Source organism: Amphibalanus amphitrite, unplaced genomic scaffold, assembly GCF_019059575.1.
Source record: "Amphibalanus amphitrite isolate SeventyFive unplaced genomic scaffold, NRLGWU_Aamphi_draft 001902F_arrow, whole genome shotgun sequence".
Lineage (NCBI taxonomy): Eukaryota > Metazoa > Arthropoda > Thecostraca > Balanomorpha > Balanidae > Amphibalanus > Amphibalanus amphitrite.
The window spans coordinates 9421-30136 of NW_024883395.1; the positions used below are offsets into that span (position 1 = coordinate 9421).

Here is a 20716-nt window from a genome sequence, read left to right on the forward strand (position 1 = left end):
ATCATATGTGTACGTGTTTGGCTAAAAAAGTTCAATTTAAGAAATTCATGTATCATGGTCGTGAAGTAGTCACGAGAAATTGCCAAGATTCAGTTCAAGATTTTGGAAAATGCCGAACGATAATCAATAATCGAAGATAGCCATTGGATTCTCCATGGTATTGGCAGTCTAATGGCGTTTACGGCATGTCTATATGTCTATTCTTGTTGTGTTTCGGTCGGTTCGAATGAAAGAGTTGTATCTAATGAGTTAAACGAGATTTATTCCGAGAACTCTTTCCTGAGTCGTTACGTTAATCACCAAGTAAACAAACGTAATGGCGTGCGTCGTCTCTGCCTATCCGCGCCAGTCTTGTCGTCCGGCGGGCCCAATCAGCTGGCGGCGGCACAGGCGCACTCAGCTACCGACCGGGGCGGGCGGTGGCGACACGGGCGCACTCAGGCCTCGGGCACGAGCCGGGGCGGCGGCACGGGTGCGCTCGTGCGCCAGAAACACACGACAACACACCATCTCCCCCCCAAGACGACTGCGGTCGTCTTCACTACGGAGAATAGGTCACACCACCCCAGCGCACGGACAAGCGATCGGGGGGCTGGCGCGCACGGCTGCTCCGGCGCAGAGGGGGCGGCCGCGGTGCGGCTGCGCCGACGGTGGCGGGCACGGACTCGCCGGGCGTTGCGCCGTCTGCGGCCGCGCGGGGCGGCTCAGCGGCGGGTGGCCCTCCAGTCTCAAGCAGTGGCCGGTAGGGACGGAGGAATCGCCGATTCCGCCAGAGGACTCTTCCGCTTCCCGTCTTCACCAGGTAGGTGCGGCGCTGCCCGACACCGACCACTACACCGGGGCGGTCCCAGCGGCCGGTGTCACTGTCTTGGATGTCCACACGGCTGCCGATGCGCATCTGGGACAGGGGACGGGCCGTCCCGTCATGGCGGCTCGTCGCCGCCTCCCGGTTCACAGCGGCCTTCAGCTCACACTCAGCAGCAGCGCGCTGCCACTCGGGCGCGAACGCACGGTGGTGGGTCGGCACACACGACCGGATCGGGTGCCCGAACAGCACCTGCGCCGGAGACCGGCCGTCCGCGCGCGGCGTGTTCCTTAGCTCCAGCAGTCCCCGGCTCAGCTGCTCGTCATCCAGCCGGCCGCCAGTGGACGCCGTGATGATGAGCTTTTTCACTGTTTTTACGGCCGCCTCGGCGTGGCCGTTTGACCTCGGGTAGTGTGGGGACGATATTTCGTGTCGCACCTCCCAGCGGCCCAGGAAGCGGCGCAGAGTTCCAGACGTGAACTGCGGTCCGCCGTCCGTGCGCAGAACTGTTGGTACTCCAGTCTGGGCGAACAGCGCGCGCAGCTCGCGGGTCAGATGCTCTGCCGATGCAGTCCGTGGGCAGATGGTCACGTACGGCCAGCCGGACAGTCGGTCTGCATACACCAGATACGTCCGGCCGGCGACATGAAAATAGTCCGCCGAGACCGACTCGAACACACGGCTCGGCTGGTCGTCTTCCCGCCACAGCGGCTCGTTGGCGTGGCTCGGCACCAGCTGCCGGCAGCGCGGGCAGGATGACACCACGTTGGTGACGTCACGGTCGATACCCGGCCAGTACACGCAGAGGCGGGCGCGGCGCTTTGTTTTCTCGATGCCCTGGTGCGACTGGTGCAGGCGGTCGAGGATGTCTCGTCGGAGGCGGGCAGGGATCACCAGCCGGGGGCCGTACACGATCAGGCCACCGTCCAGCGCCAGCATGCCCCGCACACCCCAGTACGGTCGAACGGAGGGGGGCACCTCGTGCCGGTGCTCTGGGAATCCGTGCAGAATTGTCTCTCGCAGGGACTCGTACTCGGGGTCGCGGTCGGCGGCGGCTCGGATCCTCTCCAGGCTGGGATCTACGAGCGGCGCCAGGCGCGCACCGTCCTCCATCTGCTGCTCGGCGTGCAGGGCTGCGATCACAGCCGCGTGGAGCGTGTCCTCTGCTTCCTCTGAGGCCTCGTCATCGGCGGTCGGGTCACTGGTTGGGGCGCGTGACAGCGCGTCTGGTATCTGGTGCTCGGATCCTTTCTGCCAGCTGGCAGTGAAGGAGTATGGCGTCAGCTTCTCACGCATCCTTTGCAGGCGAGGATTTTCGATCTCACTCAGCTGCTTCTGGTTCAGAATCGGTACCAGCGGCCGATGATCGACGATCAGTGTGAAGTGCGGCAGGCCGGCGAGGTAGATGTGACATTTCCGGCACGCCCACAGCACGGCGGCCAGCTCGATCTCCACCACGGCGTATCGTGACTCGGTGTCCGTGAGGAACCGGGAGCCGCAGTGCACGAGCCGCCAGTCGTCGCCGTGTCGCTGAAGCAGCGCGAAACCGAGTCCTTTGGTCCGGGCGGCGTCCGTCTGCAGCATAGTCGGCAGGCTCGGATCGAAGAACGCCATCACGGGTGGCGCGGCCAGCACTGCTTTGACTTGCAGAAAGGCCGCCTCGTGCTGAGCCGTCCAGCTCCAGAGATGGCGCGCCTTCAGTAGGTCTCGAAGCGGCTGGGCGGCGTGTGCGAGCTCCGATGACAGGCCACCGAGCTGGTTCGTCAGACCCATGAACGATCGCAGATCGGTCACGTTCTCGGGCCTCGGGAAGTCGGCGATAGCTCGAAGCTTCTCCCCATCTGATGTGTATCCGTCCGGCGTGATACGGTAGCCGCAGTAGTTCACCTCGTGCCTGGCGAACACGAATTTCTTGGGGTTCAGAGTGATACCGCGTTCGTCACAGCGCTGCACCACGGCGATGACGTGCGCCAGATGGTCCCGGTAGGTGGCGTCGTACGCCAGCAGGTCGTCCACCACCTTCACCGTGTTCGGAATATCGCCGAGGGCCGTGTCACCGCGCCGGTTGTATTCATCCCCGGCGGACACGCACCCCTGTGGCGCTCGCAGGAATTTCATACGGCCCCAGGGCGTGATGAAACACGTCAAATCTTGAGACGGTTCGGCGAGCGGTACCTGGAAGTACCCCATGGCGGCGTCCAGTGTCGTCATCCAGCGGCTGCCGGCCGGGATGTCGGCCACAGCATCGTGCGGAGGCCGTACTGGGTAGGTAGGCCGCTTTACGAACCGGTTCAGCCGGGTCAGATCGACACACAGTCGCACTCCGGACGGCCGCTTGGCGACAGCGACCATCGGGTGGCACCACTCGGTGGCGTAGTCCACTGGTGCAATGACACCACGGGCCTGCAGTTCGTCCAGCTGGGCCTTGATATCCGCTCTCCAGGCGTACGGCACTGGACGGGCGGCGGTGACGGCCGTTGGAGTGGCATCTTCACGCAGCTCGATTACCATCGATCCTCCGTCCATCTCCCGCAGCGGACCGTCCGAGCTGAATACCCGGGGGTAGTGGGTCACGATCGCGGCTGCATGGGCGGCTATTATCTCGTCAGACGGGTCGCCGTCCTCCTCCCATGTCGGCAAGCACGTTGCCGGCGACGGCGCGGCGTTGCCGGCGGCAACCGCCACGGGCGCCACCGTCGGCGTGTCGGTTATCGTAGATGTCGCTACCTGTCGACCATCTGTTTTGTGCTGCGTCGCGTTCGGGATCTGGGCAGGGAAGTCCGCCGGCAGGATCCCCAGGGCGACCGAATCGAACCAGCTGAGCAGTGTCCCCGTCAGTCCGCTGATGACGTAGACGGTTGCGTCAGCGGAGCGGTCACCCAGCCTCAGCGCTGCGCCGAACGCTCCGAGACAGTCGAGCGGGCGCTGTCCAACGGCGGTGAAGTTGGCCCGGTGGTCGGTCTGCAGTTGGGAGAGATCGATGCCGATCGACCGAGCCACGGCGTCGCCCATGACCGTTGCTTCAGCTCCTGTGTCCGGCGTGCATTTCAGCGTGCTGCTCCCGGCCTGGTGCATCAGCTGAATCTCGACTGTAGGCGCGGGACGAGTACAGACTCCGCTGATATGTATGTCCGCGATGACTCGCTGGATATCTCGCCCGTGCGGCCCTCGCCGGCCGCTGTGCGCCGGCGGGCCGCGGGCGGGGCCCGGCGGGGTGCCACCGGCTGGAGCAGCGACGGTGTGGTCCGACGGCACCGGGCGGCAGACCGCTGCAAAGTGTCCCAGTTCGCCGCACGCTCGACAGATGGCGCTGGCGGCGCGGCACGTGTCTGGGTCGGCGTGTGGCCGGCGGCCGCACGTCGGGCAGCGCTGGGCCGACCGCTGCCGGTCGGAGGTCGCGGCGGCGGCAGGGGCGGCACGTAGCCGGCTGCGACCCCGCCTGTAAGCTGACAGGCGCGCCACTGAGTAGCCCTCGCTGCCGCGCAGGTCTTCACATGTGCTCCGTGAATTTTCACTCGCGCGACAAATGTCCACTGCGCGTTTCAGCGTTAGCTCGGGCTCCTCAAGCATACGCCTCACAGCGTCTTCGTCACGCGCACCACAGACAATGCGATCACGAATCTGTGAGTCACTGCAATGCTCGCAGAGGTCACAAAATGAAGCGAGCTCCTTTATTTCGTACAGGAACTCGTCGAAGCGTTCGCCTGGCTCCTGCACGCGCCCGTAGAACTCTCTGCGGTCCACCAGCACATTTCTTTGCTTCCGCAGGTGACCCTCCATGGCGTTCATGACGGTGTCCGGGGTCGCGTCCTCAGTCAGGTCGAGCCCGAAACGGATTACTCGGTGCCAGTCTTCGTCTAGCAAGCTTAGCAGCGCGGCGCGCTGGCCTTTCACGTGTAGTTCACCGGCTCCGGTCAGCAGAAAATAGCCCTTCACCTTCTCCGTCCATACGGTGAACTCACGCAGTGAGGCTGAAGAGGTCAGGTACGGGGCCGGGGTCGCCGAAGCCGGCAGGCGGACGGCTGGGCGGGCGGTGGTGGAACGGCCGTCAGCGCCTCGCTCAGCCCCCGCCGCGTCGGTAGTCGTGTCCGTTCCCATTCCCGTGGAGAGCTCCCTGGACATCAGGCTCTCCATCATGCTCGTCAGGCGCTCCTCACGCTGGGCTGATAGCTCGGCCTGCCTCCGCAGCAGGGCCGATAGTGTCTGCACCTCACTCTCATTCTCACTCATGTCTATATACTTTAAAACTCAATCACTTAATAATCACAATACTGACCGCGCCATGTTGTGTTTCGGTCGGTTCGAATGAAAGAGTTGTATCTAATGAGTTAAACGAGATTTATTCCGAGAACTCTTTCCTGAGTCGTTACGTTAATCACCAAGTAAACAAACGTAATGGCGTGCGTCGTCTCTGCCTATCCGCGCCAGTCTTGTCGTCCGGCGGGCCCAATCAGCTGGCGGCGGCACAGGCGCACTCAGCTACCGACCGGGGCGGGCGGTGGCGACACGGGCGCACTCAGGCCTCGGGCACGAGCCGGGGCGGCGGCACGGGTGCGCTCGTGCGCCAGAAACACACGACAACACACCAATTCTGTGATTTTATATGATTTTTTGAACATATGCCGTTTTTGGTCGAAAACTCAGAAATCATGACGTCACTAAAACCTCGATATCTCAAAAATTTTCCGACCGATTTTTTTGAAACTTTGTCACAATAAACTTCAATCAATTCCCTACAGGTACCCAAAATTTGGCGCGCCTGCAACGCGCCGTTTTTATGCTATGGCCCGGCGAAAAAAGTGGGGGCGTTTAACGCCCCCCCCCCCCAGCAACTCGCGGGATATACTCTACTGATTGTTTTGTGTTTTTGGGAACCGTCGCCCATGAACCGCACTTGCAAAAGCAATTTATTTATTTATTTATTTATTTATCATCTGCACCGGCATTCTTCCCGCCAAACAAAACCCGGACCTGTCGCCCTTCCTTGTGATGCTGTACTCGCGTCTTCACTCGCGTCAATTCCCTGGATACGCCGTCAGTTATAAGACTCGCCCACATCGGATCAGCACCATCAAACTCTGACAAACTGGCTACACTGAACCAGCAGGGCACACCCGCGAGGCGTTCGTCAGGGGACCATACGGTTCGACCACTGTAGTTGGTCCACTGCAGCTAGTTCAAAACAGTTGGTTCAACACAATGCGTTCCCAACAGGTGGTCCATCACAGCTGTTTTACAACAGTTGGTCTAACTTAGCCAGTCCACAAGTGGTCCATCACAGCTGTTCCACAACTGTTGGTCCATTACAGCTGCTTCACAACAGATGGTCCATCATAGCTGCTTCACAGCAGTTGGTCTAACGCAGCTGTTTTACAACAGTTGGTCCATTACAGCTGCTTAACCCGCGCCCTGCTGGGGGGGGGTGTTTGTAACACCCCCCCTTGTGGTTTTTCGCAAATATCTAAAAAACGGCGGCGCGGAGCGCCGCCGTTTTTGGTACACCTTATCATACATCAATTCTACACATGTTGTGAAAATTTCAGAACAAGGTCATTCAAGGTCAGGTCACCAGGTCACTTGAAGTGACCTCACCTCATAAAAAGTTTCAATGTCTGTCATAGCTACACCGAGTGACCGATCGCTTTGAAAGTTTCAGCGATTGCTAAAACCAATAGCATGTACAAAATGTATATCTCAGAATTTTGATATCGATGACCTAAGGTCAGGTCAATTTTGCGACCTCCCCATTACCTATAAGTCAATGGGAGAAAATTGAAATGCGCCTCCTTTGGACGAAAGACATTATAAACACTCCCAAACACTGAATTACAAGTGGATTAGACACACTTAACATGAAAATGGTGTCCGTGACCCCTGTTTATGCCCTGAGGTCATCTTAGGTGACGAATGGTATCTAACTGTGGTATCAGGAGCGGGTTGAAAAATCGATCAAGGAACAGGTTAATGTGGTGCAGAAACTGCCAGAATACACAGCAGAACTGAAAACGAGTGCCAAAAATCTGCAGAAGATAGTTGAAAACAAGGCAGAACATGATGCTCGAGAAAGGAACATACTGCTGCACAACATAGAAGAAAGCCAGTCAGACAATCCAGAGCAAAGAAAACATCATGACACAGAAATATTTCAAAGATTAGTGACTTCACTGACAGGCAAACAGGATGTAGAAATAGTCAACATCTACAGACTAGGGAAAAAGCCTGAGAACAATGAAAATGAAGGATTGAATGCACGGAAGCGACTGATGCTGGTGAAAGTGAAAGACAGAGAAATTGTTAATGAGTTGATCAGGAAGAGAACAAAGTTGAGAGAAGTGGGCTTCCTGAATGTTTACCTGACCAGGGACCTCTCGCCTGAAGATCGTGAATCTCAAAAAAAGTTGAGGATGGAACTGGAGCAAAAAGGAAAAACAACCCACAAAATCTTTCGAGGTAAGGTCGTCCCTCGCTAGCGCGAAGCAGAGCCAAGATAGAAGGTTTTTAAAATGCATGTACACAAATGCCAATAGTCTTAAAAACAAGTTGAGTGAGTTGAGACTGCGTATTGATGAAGGCAAACCAGATGTAATAGGGATTACGGAAGTGTGGACAAAAGATGAAATTGTTCTACAAGGCTATCACCCTGCCTACAGATATGATAGAGAAGAAGATCAAAAAGGAGGAGGTGTCATGCTCTTTGTCAAAAGTGACCTGGAGGTGTTAGATTGCCCAGAGCTGAGCAGTCCCAATATAGAGTCTGTTTGGTGTTATGTCAAATTGTCATCCAAAGAAAAACTGTTAGTGGGTGTCTGCTACAGGCCGCCAGCCAGTTCTGTTGAGTACAATGAAGGATTAAACCATTTATTGAAGCAAACTCCTTCAACACGAACCAAGCATATATTGGTAATGGGTGATTTTAACTACCCGCAGATTGATTGGGATACTGGCTCAGTTGATGGTTCTGAGGGATCAAGTCAAGAAAGATTTTTCGATGCTGTCAATGACTTGTTCTGGTTACAATGTGTCAACTTTCCCACCCGCTTCAAAGAAGGAAATGAACCGTCCTTGCTAGATCTAGTATTTGCAAATGAAGATAATGCCATTGAAAGCATTGTGGGATCTGACCCACTGGGTAAAAGTGATCACTGTGTTATCACATGGGAATACGTCTACATTAGCAAGAGACCAAACAGAATGAACCAAGACAAACCAACCCGTAGAAACTTTAAGAAAGGTAATTATGCTCAAATGTCTGATGACCTTAGTCAAATAGACTGGTCAACTCTTGAAAACATGGGAGTAGAACAAACTTGGAGCAAGATAAAGGATATTGTCAATATCAGCATTGAACAACATGTACCCTTGTCACATCAAAAGAACACCATACCTCGTAGTCCATGGTGGACTCAACGGCTTGAAGCGGCTGTAAAGTTAAAGTACAGATTGTGGAAAGAGTACAGAAGGACTAAAACTACAGAAGACTACAAGAGATACACGGTGCAGAGAAACAAGACAACTAGTCTTATCAGACTAGCAAGGTGTCAGCACGAAACCAAGATTGCTGAACATGCAAAACAAGACCCAAGTAGTATATCAAGGTACATAAGGTCACAACAGAAATTGAAGCCAAAGGTTGGACCACTTACAACTGAAAGCGGTACATTGACACAGAGTGACATGGAAGCAGCGGAAGTGTTAAACAAGTTCTTCCAAAGTGTATTTGTTGAAGAAGACGATTCTGAAGTTCCAGAATTCCCAGCTCGTGTACAGGACGAAAATATCCTGGAGCATATCGAACTAACACTACAAGAAGTGCACAGGGAATTAGAAGCCCTAGATATCAACAAGTCGGCAGGACCAGATGGCATACCCAACAGTGTAATGAAAATGTGTGCAGATCAAATGGCTGGACCACTGAAATGCCTCTTCCAGAAAACCTTGGACTTGGGCAAGCTACCAGTTGATTGGAAGGAAGCAAGGGTAACACCACTATTCAAGAAAGGGTCAAAAAAAAGCCCCAGGAAATTATAGACCCATCAGTTTAACAAGTCAACCATGTAAAGTTTTGGAGAGAATAGTTAGAAAACGCATTATTGAACACCTGGATGACCATGACCTGATCTCAAAACACCAGCATGGTTTTACAAAGAGAAGATCATGCCAAACCAACTTGATTGAAGCAATGGAAGAATGGACCAAAACATTGGATGACGGACATGCTTTGGACATAGCATACTTGGATTTTCAGAAAGCGTTTGATACCGTACCGCATAGAAGGCTAAAGAAGAAATTGTATGGCTATGGAATACGAGGAAGGCTGTTAGACTGGATTTGTGACTTTCTGCACAACCGCCGACAACATGTGACTATAGGAAATAGTACTTCGAATTCAGTGGATATAAAAAGTGGTGTGCCACAGGGTTCTGTTTTGGGTCCAACATTGTTTTTAGTTTATGTCAATGAGCTGCCAACAGAGATGAAAAGTAGCATAAAAATGTTCGCTGACGACGCCAAAGTGTATCGACCAATCCGACATGATGATGATGTAGCTGCACTACAGGCCGACCTACAAGCTCTGTGTGCATGGTCACTGAAATGGCTACTGAGGTTCAATGTTGCCAAGTGCAAGATAATGCATTGTGGGTTTTCAAACCAACATAACCGGTATTACATGACAGAGAATGGTTCGAATAGAGAACTCAAAGCAACTACCATGGAGCGTGATCTTGGCGTGATAACTACAAGCTCCCTCAAAGCAACTGAACACTGTTATCAAGCAGCCAATAAAGCTTCTTCAGCATTAAGATTACTGAAAATTGCTTTTGCTAGCCTCAACATGAACAACTTTAAGCCATTGTACACATCCTATGTGCGCCCTCATCTTGACTACTGCCTGAGTGCTGTCGGACCCCATTTAATTCAAGATCTTAAAGCCTTAGAGAAAGTTCAACGGCGTGCTTCGAAACTGGTTCGTGAAATCAAACATCTTCCATACCATCAACGACTGGAAAGGCTGGAACTACCTACCATTGAAGAGAGACTCAGCAGGGGTGATTTGATAGAAGCTTACAAGATCCTAACAGGTAAACTCGCTGTCGATCCAAACCAGTTTTTCGAGAGGAACTTCGATGACAGGACAAGGGGGCACCACCTAAAGCTCGCAAAAAGAAGATGCAGCAGTCAAGCACGGGCCAAATTCTTTGCAAACAGAGTGGTTACTGCCTGGAACAGTTTACCAGAGGAAGTTGTGGCTGCAACATCTACAAACCACTTCAAAAATCTGCTGGACCGACATCGGGCTGCGGCACCCTGACCTGTCATCTTGTCCCAAACCAGTATGATGTGGGTACTGAATAGACTGTGTCTAAACCTAACCCACTACATAAACCTAAACCTAAACCTAACAGTTTTTCGCAAATAACTTTTGATAGAGGCATGCTAGAGCGATGAAAACGCCTTAGATGTGTTCAGCTCGACGATACGGATCGACTGATATGCAACATGACCCTTTCCGGTCAGGTCATGACCTTGACCTGAGGTCAAATTTTCAAGTTGACCTTTCAAGGTCAAGTTATAGTTCATTCGATGCGTCTAGACGAGAGGAACACGACGCCGGTAAAAGTAAGCTCGTACAATGCTTGGGTCAAAAGTTATTGCAGAAAAACTGTTTTCGAAAAAAAAAATCGGCTATTTTTGCAGTTTTTGCCCCCTGCAGGCAAAACCGTTGACGTAAGGTCAAATCTGAGAGAATTACTCAGAAAGGGCGTTAATAGGGCTATCGAAGCGCTTTTCCGCGGCGCTGTAGCTCTATTGGTTCCCGAGTTATGCGTTGGCTTCTTGGAAATTGTCGACATTCGACATGGAAATCGGCGAAATTTAGCCTTCAATGACCTCTGGTGACCTGACCAAAAAATTGACCGAAGTGATTTCCTCATTATTTTTGACGCTCTTTCGAACGCCGCCTTCCGCGTATCGCTACGTGGCCCAGGAGCCGAGTTAGAAAGGGGGGGGTGTTCAAACACCCCCCCCCCATGCAGGGCGTGGAAATCCAGGACCCCCAGCCGGGCGCGGGTTAACAACAGTTGGTCCAACACCATGGTCCATCAGAGCTGCTCCACAGCAGTTGGTCCATCACAGCTGCTTCACAACAGTTGGTCTACCGCTGCTGATCAAACGCAATTGGTCCACTCTAATTGGTTCAAATTATTAGGTCTACAATCACGTGTCTCATTGCTGATAGTGTTTGCAACACGCTCGGAGCACGATGGTAATTTTAACCCGCGCCCGGCTGGGGGTCCTGGATTTCCACGCCCTGCTGGGGGGGGGGTTTGAACACCCCCCCCTTCTAACTCGGCTCCTGGGCCACGTAGCGATACGCGGAAGGCGGCGTTCGAAAGAGCGTCAAAAATAATGAGGAAATCACTTTGGTCAATTTTTTGGTCAGGTCAAAGGTCAGGTCACCAGAGGTCATTGAAGGCAAAATTTCGCCGATTTCCAGGTCGAATGTCGACAATTTCCAAGAAGCCAACGCATAACTCGGGAACCAATAGAGCTACAGCGCCGCGGAAAAGTGCATTCGATAGCCCTATTAACGCCCTTTCTGTAAGTTCCCTCAGATTTGACCTAACGTCAACGGTTTTGCCTGCAGGGGGCAAAAACTGCAAAAATAGCCGGTTTTTTCGGAAACAGTTTTTCTGCAATAACTTTTGACCCAAGCCTTGTACGAGCTTACTTTTACCGGCATCGTGTTCCTCTCGTCAAGACACATCGAATGAGCTATAACTTGACCTTGAAGTCAACTTGAAAATTTGACCTCAGGTCAAGGTCATGACCTGACCGGAAAGGGTCATATTGCATATCAGTCGATCCGTATCGTCGAGCTGAACATATCTAAGGCGTTTTCATTGCTCTAGCATGCCTCTATCAAAAGTTATTTGCGAAAAACTGTTAGATACTATTCGTGACATAAGATGACCTCAGGGAATAAACAGGGGTCACGGACACCATTTTCATGTTCAGTGTGTCTAAACCACTTGTAATTCAGTGTTTGGGAGTGTTCATAATGTCTTTCGTCCAAAAGAGGCGCATTTCAATTTTCTCCCATTGACTTATAATGGGGAGGTCGCAAAATTGACCTGACCTTAGGTCATCGATATCAAAATTCCGAGATGAACAGTTGGTACATGCTATTGCTCTTAGCAATCGCTGAAAGTTTCAAAGCGATCGGTCACTCGGTGTAGCTATGACAGACATTGAAACTTTTTATGAGGTGAGGTCACTTGAAGTGACCTGGTGACCTGACCTTGAATGACCTTGGTCTGAAATTTTCACAACATGTGTAGAATTGATGTATGATAAGGTGTACCAGAAACGGCGGCGCGGAGCGCCGCCGTTTTTGAGATATTCGCGAAAACCCACAAGGGGGGTGTTCAAACCCCCCCCCCCCCCAGCAGGGCGCGGGTTAAGTTTGAGCTTTGCAGGCAACGGAATGAAAACAAAACAATCATGGTGAATTGACATTTGACTGTCTCAGCGTCACTTTCAGGGATAATTTCTGGTTGGGTAATGGTTGATTACTTAATTACGATCCGCGAAATACAGTGTTATTGCAAAATGGAAAAGGAATAACGACTGTTTTGCTCGCTTGAGCAATAACAAGATAGAAATTGTAGGTTGGTGTGCTTATTTGACTTCTACGAAGACACCAAGTAGTGGTATTGAAAAAGGTTGATTATCGAAAGTTCTCACTATCTATTGAAGCATAGTGGATGAATTGATTATTTGTGAGCGTATTCATCAAATACCATGAGAAGCTTTGTACTGTTTCGGAGTTTCGGAGCCCTATGCGGTATAAAGGTAAGGTAAACTAGGATGGCAGCTGACGTTAACAAAATGTCATAGCGTGATGTGATTCTAAAAAAAAAATGTAAGAGGGGGAACGTACCACCACGAAGGCAAACAAACCATGACGACATCCACAACCATAGATCAGCGGCGGCCACTCTCCCCGCATCTCCCCCCCCCCAGTGGCGGACACACACCCAGCATCTCCACCCAAAGAGCAGCCGCCCCAAGCCCGCTTCCCCCGTAACAACTCACCTAGCATCCTGACCACAGCACTCCTCGCCGCCAGCACTCCAGCGCTTGTTCTTCCACGAAGACTTGCCCGTGCCACGCATCTCCTTAGATGTCTGCGAAGTCTCAACCCGATCTGGATATACAGTAACGTGATGATCAACATCGGCATGAAGAAAAACAGCACCGACGATGCTTCAAACACGTGAGGAAACACCTCACGCACCACCGTACAGCGGCCTTGACTTGGGATGATCCTTCCATCTTCGTCTCGTTCGAACATGATTCCAAACTGAAGAGCGGGGAACAGCGCACAGAGAAGCGACACCGCCCACACAAGAACGATACATCTGATCGCTCTGGATAGTCCCGAGAAAGTATGTTGCAGAAGGGGATGACAGATGGCGAGGTACCGCTCCACAGTGAAGGAGACTATGGTCAGGATGGAGGCGTTGGTGGACGTCTCAGCACAGAGTCCCCGTAAGACGCAGAAGGCTTCTCCGAAGACATGTTGACCGTGAGGTCGCCAGAAAGAGTACAACTCGAAGGGCAGTCCGGTGATGAGGAGCAAGAGGTCGGAGATGGCCAGGTTTAGGAGATAGTAGTTGGTCGTCGTGTGCATGTACCCGTTGTGTACGATGGTGATGATGGTCGTGGTGTTGCCCAAGGCGCTGAGGAAGAAGATGACGCCGTAGAGGACCGTCATAGAGATGACGATATGGAGGGGAGCATGTTCAGGAGCGAGGAGTGTGATGTTGGAGGGGGTGAGGTTGGGAAAGGTGGAGAAGGTGGCGATGTCGTAGTCGTCGTACGCGGGGAGGGAGGTGGCGTCTGGGGACGAGGACATTGGTGGTTCGTGAGGTCGGATGGCCGGCTCTTGGTGCGTTTGTCTAGTGAATTTGTGTTTAGTCACACCGGTCACAGCGGAGGTCGTAATCCGTCTGGGTGATGCGTTGTTCAGCAGCCAGCGTCTTTAGGCCAACATCTTCGGCAAATCACTCCCAACTTCGCGTGCCAACGTCACGTGATAAACTTCTCCAAACACCACCTTTGAGGATATTCACAACTCTTCTGGCTATTCTCCAGCTACTTCAATCTTACTCCGCCTTGTAGATCTATTTGGAAAACCAAACACTGGAGGAGAGCAGGAACGTGGCTTTCAACCAGCTGAGCTTTGCGCTTTCAAAAGCTGCTTCAACAAAACATGGGCAGGTGACTAGGTTTGAACTGGGTTTCAATGAGAATAAATACGAAGTGCGTCAAAACCCGTCCGTCTCATTTGGATGTATTACAAGAAAGATGCGATGGTTTCGGAGTGGCCATGTTGACAGTTCTGCGGCAAGAGTACGTTGAGGTTGAGTCCAGTCTCAATAATATATATTGGTATGGAGATACTTGCAGGCCGCTTATTCAGTCTGGTTTGATGGAAGACAAAGACGTACTCTGAAGACTCTGCCGTGTTTATCTGTAAGAGGAAAAGGACAGTAATTAAAATAAATATAGCCGTTCTTGACGATGGCGATACACTACGAGAAACTATTGTGCTAGGAAATACTTTTTGAATACCTTTTTGTTTATTAGTGCCGGCAGTAAGAGAGCTGTAGCAAAGAAAAAGTTTCAAGACTGTGGTCGTCTAACATCCATCGGAAATTAATGATGCGTATTTAACCAACGACATGAAACCAGAAGGTAAGAGTAGCTCGATGTTTCTGTAACCATCATCGGTACAAATATTGCCAGACGTCTCAAAATCGCTGAAACAAAACGATTGGTGTTAAAACTTGCAGGAAGACTAAATTATATGCAACGTTGCGTCACATAATCTGTGCACTCTGCACTCTGCATAGGCAGCCAGGGTCGCGATTGAAATACCACATATGCGGGCCGCTTCCGCTTTTGCCAGGAATAATTACGGTTCAGTGCAGAATACTTCCGGTTTGGTGCAGAACGTTTCCGGTTTTTGCAGACCATTTCTAGCTTCATGCGTAACAGCACCCAGTGTGTGCCATAGCACTGGAAGTGTCGGTGAGCCATTATTCGAGCTGTTTTGGCAGTTTTAGTAGATGGTTTTGCAGGGCTGCGGAGTCGATATATGTTTGGCTTCTCTGGCTCCGACACCTACCCTATCTTCCAAAATTAGATTCCGAATCGGTCTTCTATTAGAACTGTGACTCTGACCGACAGTGACTCCGACTCTGACTCGCAGCCCTAGCATGTTTGCGGAGTCGATAGATGTTCGGTGCCTTGAGGTGACGGAACATCAACAGCTTATTGCCGTTCGGATGCTGTCCGCACAGTTCGCACACGATTTCCGTACGGACCGGATGCGACCATAGGGCTCTGTGTTAAATTCCGTACGGACCGCAGGCGTTTCGCATAGTGGACGGCGGCCTTCAAGCTTTAACTCCGGCTCCGGCTTCCAAAACATAGACTTCGAATTCGACATCAACTCCGATCAGAGCTGTCGACTCCGACCGACTCCGACTCAGACTCTCGCTCTGACACTAAGCAACACTGCTGTCTTGCCCATGCAGGTTAACCCGTGTCCCATGCTGGGGGACACTCCCTGCCTGTGTTTTTTGCAAATATATATATACAAAAACAGCGGCGTTTTTTATTTTTAGGGGCTGATCAAGGAATGCTCGACAGTGCCAACTGCCAAGCGATCAATATATCACCGCGGCCAAGACCAGGGAGGGCTGTAGCATTATTGTTCATCATAGTGGCCCCTTAGAGCCGGCAGCCGCACATGTCACAAACAATCCAGACCCCGGCCAGCGGCCGGCGTCCGCAATCGCCCGGCCCTACCGCGAGACCTCCACCAAGCCCAACGGGCGTAGGCATATGCGGCGGAACGGGGGGGGGGGGGGGCACCGGGGCACAGTGCCCCCTTTATATTGCCATTTTAATATTAGCGCTATGGGCGTTGCATGGGAAGAATGGGAGCCCGAATTGTGAACAAGCCAATCATTGATAATTTTTACTTTGCCTGACGAATGACTGACGTCATCAGTGACCTCGAGGTCAATGAAATTAGGTTTCGCTGGACAATTTGTCTCGGACTTTTAGGCGCAATTTGAATTTTGACAACCGGCGGGCCCAGTAGTTTCAGAGTTAGTAGGGGATGGGGCGATATAGCCCCCTCCACCCATTAGGTTGCGTTATACGCAAACCCCTGTGGGGTGCGGGTTAACCCTCGCCCTGGCAGGGCATTTTTCATAACACGGCCTGGCAGGGGGGAGGTTGATGCGACCCCCCCTCGCGATTGGCTTCTATGGCACCTAGAAACACCAAATTTGGTAGGTAGGTAGGCCCACAGGAGTTCTCGCCCTTGTGCAACCTTGGTTCCTCTAGGTCAATATTTAAGGGGGTTTTGGGGGTATAACCCGCGCCCCACTGGGGGGGGGGGCTATTCATAGCCCCCTCCCGTTTTTTTTGCAATAACTTCCAAACCACTTGACGTATTCACGCCAAACTTTCAGTACCTTCGGCTGCATCAATTTAACACCTCGTGTTAAAATTTTAACTTCGTAGCTACCATAGGTCGGCCGGAAATCACGTCAGAGTGACGTCATGTTCGGCCGATTTCGACGCAAAACATTGAACCACGGCAATCGCTCCCGAGAGCTCAGTTTTTAAGCTAGATCCAATTTCTTTGCATGAAACGACTCAGAATTGACTGCGCTATTAAACTACTGTCTCGGATTTTCAAAATTTTGAAAATTTTGAAAACTATATATATTAATATTCAAAATTTTTATTTTTATATTTTTTCAAAAAGTTTTTGCCTTTTCGAAAAAAACGGAATATATGTGACAGAACGCATGCTTATGACTAACTGTGGCAAGTTTTGGCTTAACCCGCGCCCCAGTGGCGGTCTCGGCCAACTTCGCCCTAGTGGGGGGGGGGGGGGGGGCATATGTTACCACCCACCTCTAACTCAAAAACTAAGAGGGCTAGAAAGACGCGGTAAAAAGCAGTCGATAGCTCTCAATGCATAAGTTTGAAAGTATTTCGGCATTTTTCACCTTAGAGCAATATTGGGGTCACCAGAGGTCATCAAAGGTCAAAATTTGCCAATTGTCATTATATTTTTCAGAAAATATGCCGCTATCTCAGGAACTATGGTAGCTAGAAAAACACATTGAAAAGCAGTCGATAGCTTTTGAACTCTTCTTTTGATAAGATCAATATCAAAATTGAACTCAGGTCAACGGTTTAGCCTCCAGAGGGCAAAAACTCCAAAAATAGCTGTTTTTACGAAAAGTGTTTTTCGACCATAACTTTCGACTCCAAAAAGCCACGACATTTCTATTGTCAGAATCGTGTTCCCCTCGCCAAGACGCGTCGAATGAACTATAATTTGACCTTGAAGGGTCAACTTGAAAATTTGACCTCAGGTCAAGGTCATGACCTGACCGGAAAAGGTCATGTTGCATATCAATCGATGCGTCTCAACAAGACAAACACAATGAGACCATCCCCAGCGTTCTATCTCTTTCCAATCGCGAGTTATTGGCAAAAAACTGTTTGTAGCCTCAAATGACCTCGGATGACCTTTCTAGAGGCTGTCAGCAAATATTTAGGGGGGTTTATGGGGGTATAAATGTAAACATTTCGCTAAAAACAGGTCAAAAGTTTTTCGCTAATAACTTTTGATCTAATTAAGATAGAGCAAAAATAAAAGCACCGGTGAACTCATCACGTCAAGGCGCGTCGAATGATATACTTTTAGCTTGCTTAAGTGTACTTAAAGTTTTTCTTAATTTTTAAGTAATTTTTAATTAATTAATTAAGTTCAAGTTAACCAAATTGCATCATATCGCATATCATTCGATTCGGCTGAGCACCAGGAACACAATGACATCATTTTTAAGCTCTAGCTTCATTATGTGCCAAGTTATTGGCAAAAACGTCATTTGACCTCAGTTGCCCACATTTAATCTGACCCTTGGATAAGTACACCAAACAAAGAAGCACCAAGTGACCTGTTGTTAATTACTATGGTTTCAAGGCACAAAAGTGATTGAACAAAGCGGATATCTCCAGTATTTTCCGAATTTAGTATTATCCCATAGGCTTAACATTACGACGTAATGACCTCTAACTGACCTCAGGTCAGTGACCTAAAAAAACGAACTATATGTTATACAACTCGGTGAACTTAGCACATCCTGAAAGTTTGAAGGAAATCAGTCCAAAACTGTGAGTTGGACAGATGCAAAAAGAAAATTAAAAATTGACCATGACCTTGTACCGGTTTTTCTGACCTGGTGACCTGACCCAAAATCACCCAGACTTGAAATTTTCAGGTCATATGTAAAGGGGTTGCCCCATAGGCTGTGCCAAATTTGGCGGCGCTGTGCGCCGCCGTCTTTACGCTATCTTCGAAAAACCTTAGGGGGGTTGCATCAACCCCCCCTGCCAGGGCGAGGGTTAAATCACGCTCGCATCAACCGCACGCCCCTCATAAGCGCGGTTGATGCAAGCGCAATCTGAAGCATTTGAAAAGGCTCCCACATGCGATTTCCTGACTGCGGAGAGTCTCTGTCAGCCATTGGATCATAACTAGATATGTCAATAGGATACCAACTTTTTGGTGTACCGATACCAAACTGACACCAACTTGGTACTTGGCTTTTCAATCTTATTGGTATTTTGTTGGTGTTATATACCCTCACTAATGCATAAGGGGCTGAGAAGTTGGCAAAAAGTTGGTATTTCCCCCATTCCTGTAATTGACATCACTGATAATAACTACTCACCTTGCGATAGCTCTGCTCTTCTGAAAACACCAGGGCTGTCCCAACTCCTACCACCCTGTCCCGACTCTGTCCAGGACACTCAACTCTGACACTCTGACTCAGCTCACTCTGACTCACTCTGACTCAGCTCAGCCCAGGACACTCAACTCCGACCTCCCTCTCCCGGCTCCGAGAGTGCACTGTCGTTGGCAGCTCGCCCGAGGCTACTTCCTCGCTCCCCCCGCACTCCCTGCGCATGCGCGTTGGTAATGTGATGTCCAGCAGTCCTGCCAAAATTGCCAGATGTAATGACCCCCGGCTCCAGACTGGCTTTAGGCTGGCGGAGCAAAAAAAAAATGACGGAGGCATGCGGGAACGATGGAACAATTGTAGGGGTTTTTCCCTGCGCTCTTTGGCTTCAGCGCGGGTTTTCCCCTTTCCAATAGGTGGCAGGTTTTTTGTTATTGAGGTTTTCCCCTGACCAATACACCCCACACCAGTACACTGACACCCCACACCAGTACACTGACACTCACAGTAGTACAATAAAATGCATATCAATGAAATGCAGTGCAATGTAACCCAATACAACACTAGTACAACATAATGCACTGATATCCACTATCGGTTGGTCATCTTTAATCATGCATGACCGTCATGACTACGAAGAGCTCTTAGAGCTGCCGTTTCATCAGAGTAGCAATTCTCTCGCAAACCCTTCACATACAACACGCTGAGAAAACAACTCTTTGAACGCTCTTTTCACCAAATTGTGTTTCTCTCCAAACCGCATCACACAGCAGCACTGAGAAACCTCGCTACACCCCACCGGTCTGGAAGGCTTCGCCTCAGTCTCTCGTGCTCCCTTGTGGTGCTGTGGGGCTGTTCACCACATATCAGTGACTGGATTTTACGTTAATCAGAAATGGAGAATATCAACCTGGTGCGTGTTCCAAAAATTCAATCAGTTCGATCCAAACGGCCCCAAGTAAAAGAATTAATTAAAAGAGCGGGTTGTTATATTTAAATTACCAAAACGAAGTCAAAAACCAAAACAGCGAATCAGACAATGGAGCGACGAAGAGACGAGAATGAAATCCAAATTTGCCAAATATGCCCTGCCTAATCTAAGTTATAAATCCCGGACAGAACGGGCCAAATCGCGGAGCCAGACGTGACGCGTCTGCTCGGGCCAAGAGCTCGGCCAGAAGTCCCGGGGTAGCGCGCGGCCCGACGCAGCGGGCCGGGTCCAGACATGCGCAGAAGCACTCGGACACCACGTGGCTGCCGATCGGAGCGCGGATTGGTCACTGGCCGACGCACTGCGGCAGCGCAGGCCGCAGACACGCGGTCGCATCGTGATGGGACAAAGTTCACGAACAGACACGTCCTGGGCCGCCCCCCCAGCGCCGGGGCGGGGTAGCGACGTCACAAGTCGGCGCGCGAATCGGTCTGCGCCGGGAACTCCCGTGCCGGCCGGCGACACACGTGGTTACCACAGTACTCACCGCCTCAGCGCGGAGCGCATACACGATAAGCCAAAACAATCACTTTTCACATCACTCGGTGCGCGACGCGATCGACACTTCACTGCGCGACGCAATAATCACTACACTGTACGGCGCAACGCAATTGTCACTGCACGGTCCTGCGCGACGCAAGAATCACTACACCGCGCGACGCAGTTATCACTTCACTGTCGGCGCCATGCGATCAGGATCGTCCTCGAACGCACGTACGCGGGCGCACTCAAAAGTATCGGAAGTCCGGTTGCGGCCGGAAGTGCACGCGGCGGCCGCTGCGGGTGTGCACCGGCGCAGCCGCGGACGGCTTGTCGTCCTCGTCCGGCGATGCGGAAGACGTCACTCCAGGTCTTGAAGTCCTCTTGCTGGACGGTCTTGTAGTCGTCGGCGTCTGTGTCGGCTCGTCGGGCGCCCCAGTGGCGAGGGGCCCGAGCGAGGTCGACGGTGACGGCTGCTGCTCCGGAGCCGTAGGCTCGGTACTGCTCGGACCAAGCGTGTCCGCAGATGGCGGCATGTGTGCCGGTTTGAGTCTGTCGACGCTTACAGTGTCGTGGGCGCCAGTCGGCAGCTCC

At 51.3% G+C, this 20716-nt stretch overlaps 1 protein-coding gene across 1 annotated transcript; it reads right to left on the reverse strand.

Annotated features, from left to right (window-relative positions):
- Positions 1–495: 495 nt before the first annotated feature.
- Positions 496–5373, reverse strand: LOC122375718. Its single transcript, XM_043355215.1, has one exon. The coding sequence runs from the start codon at positions 5033–5035 to the stop codon at positions 542–544; it is 4494 nt and encodes a 1497-aa protein (XP_043211150.1). The 5' UTR covers positions 5036–5373; the 3' UTR covers positions 496–541.
- Between the last annotated feature and the right edge of the window lie 15343 nt (positions 5374–20716).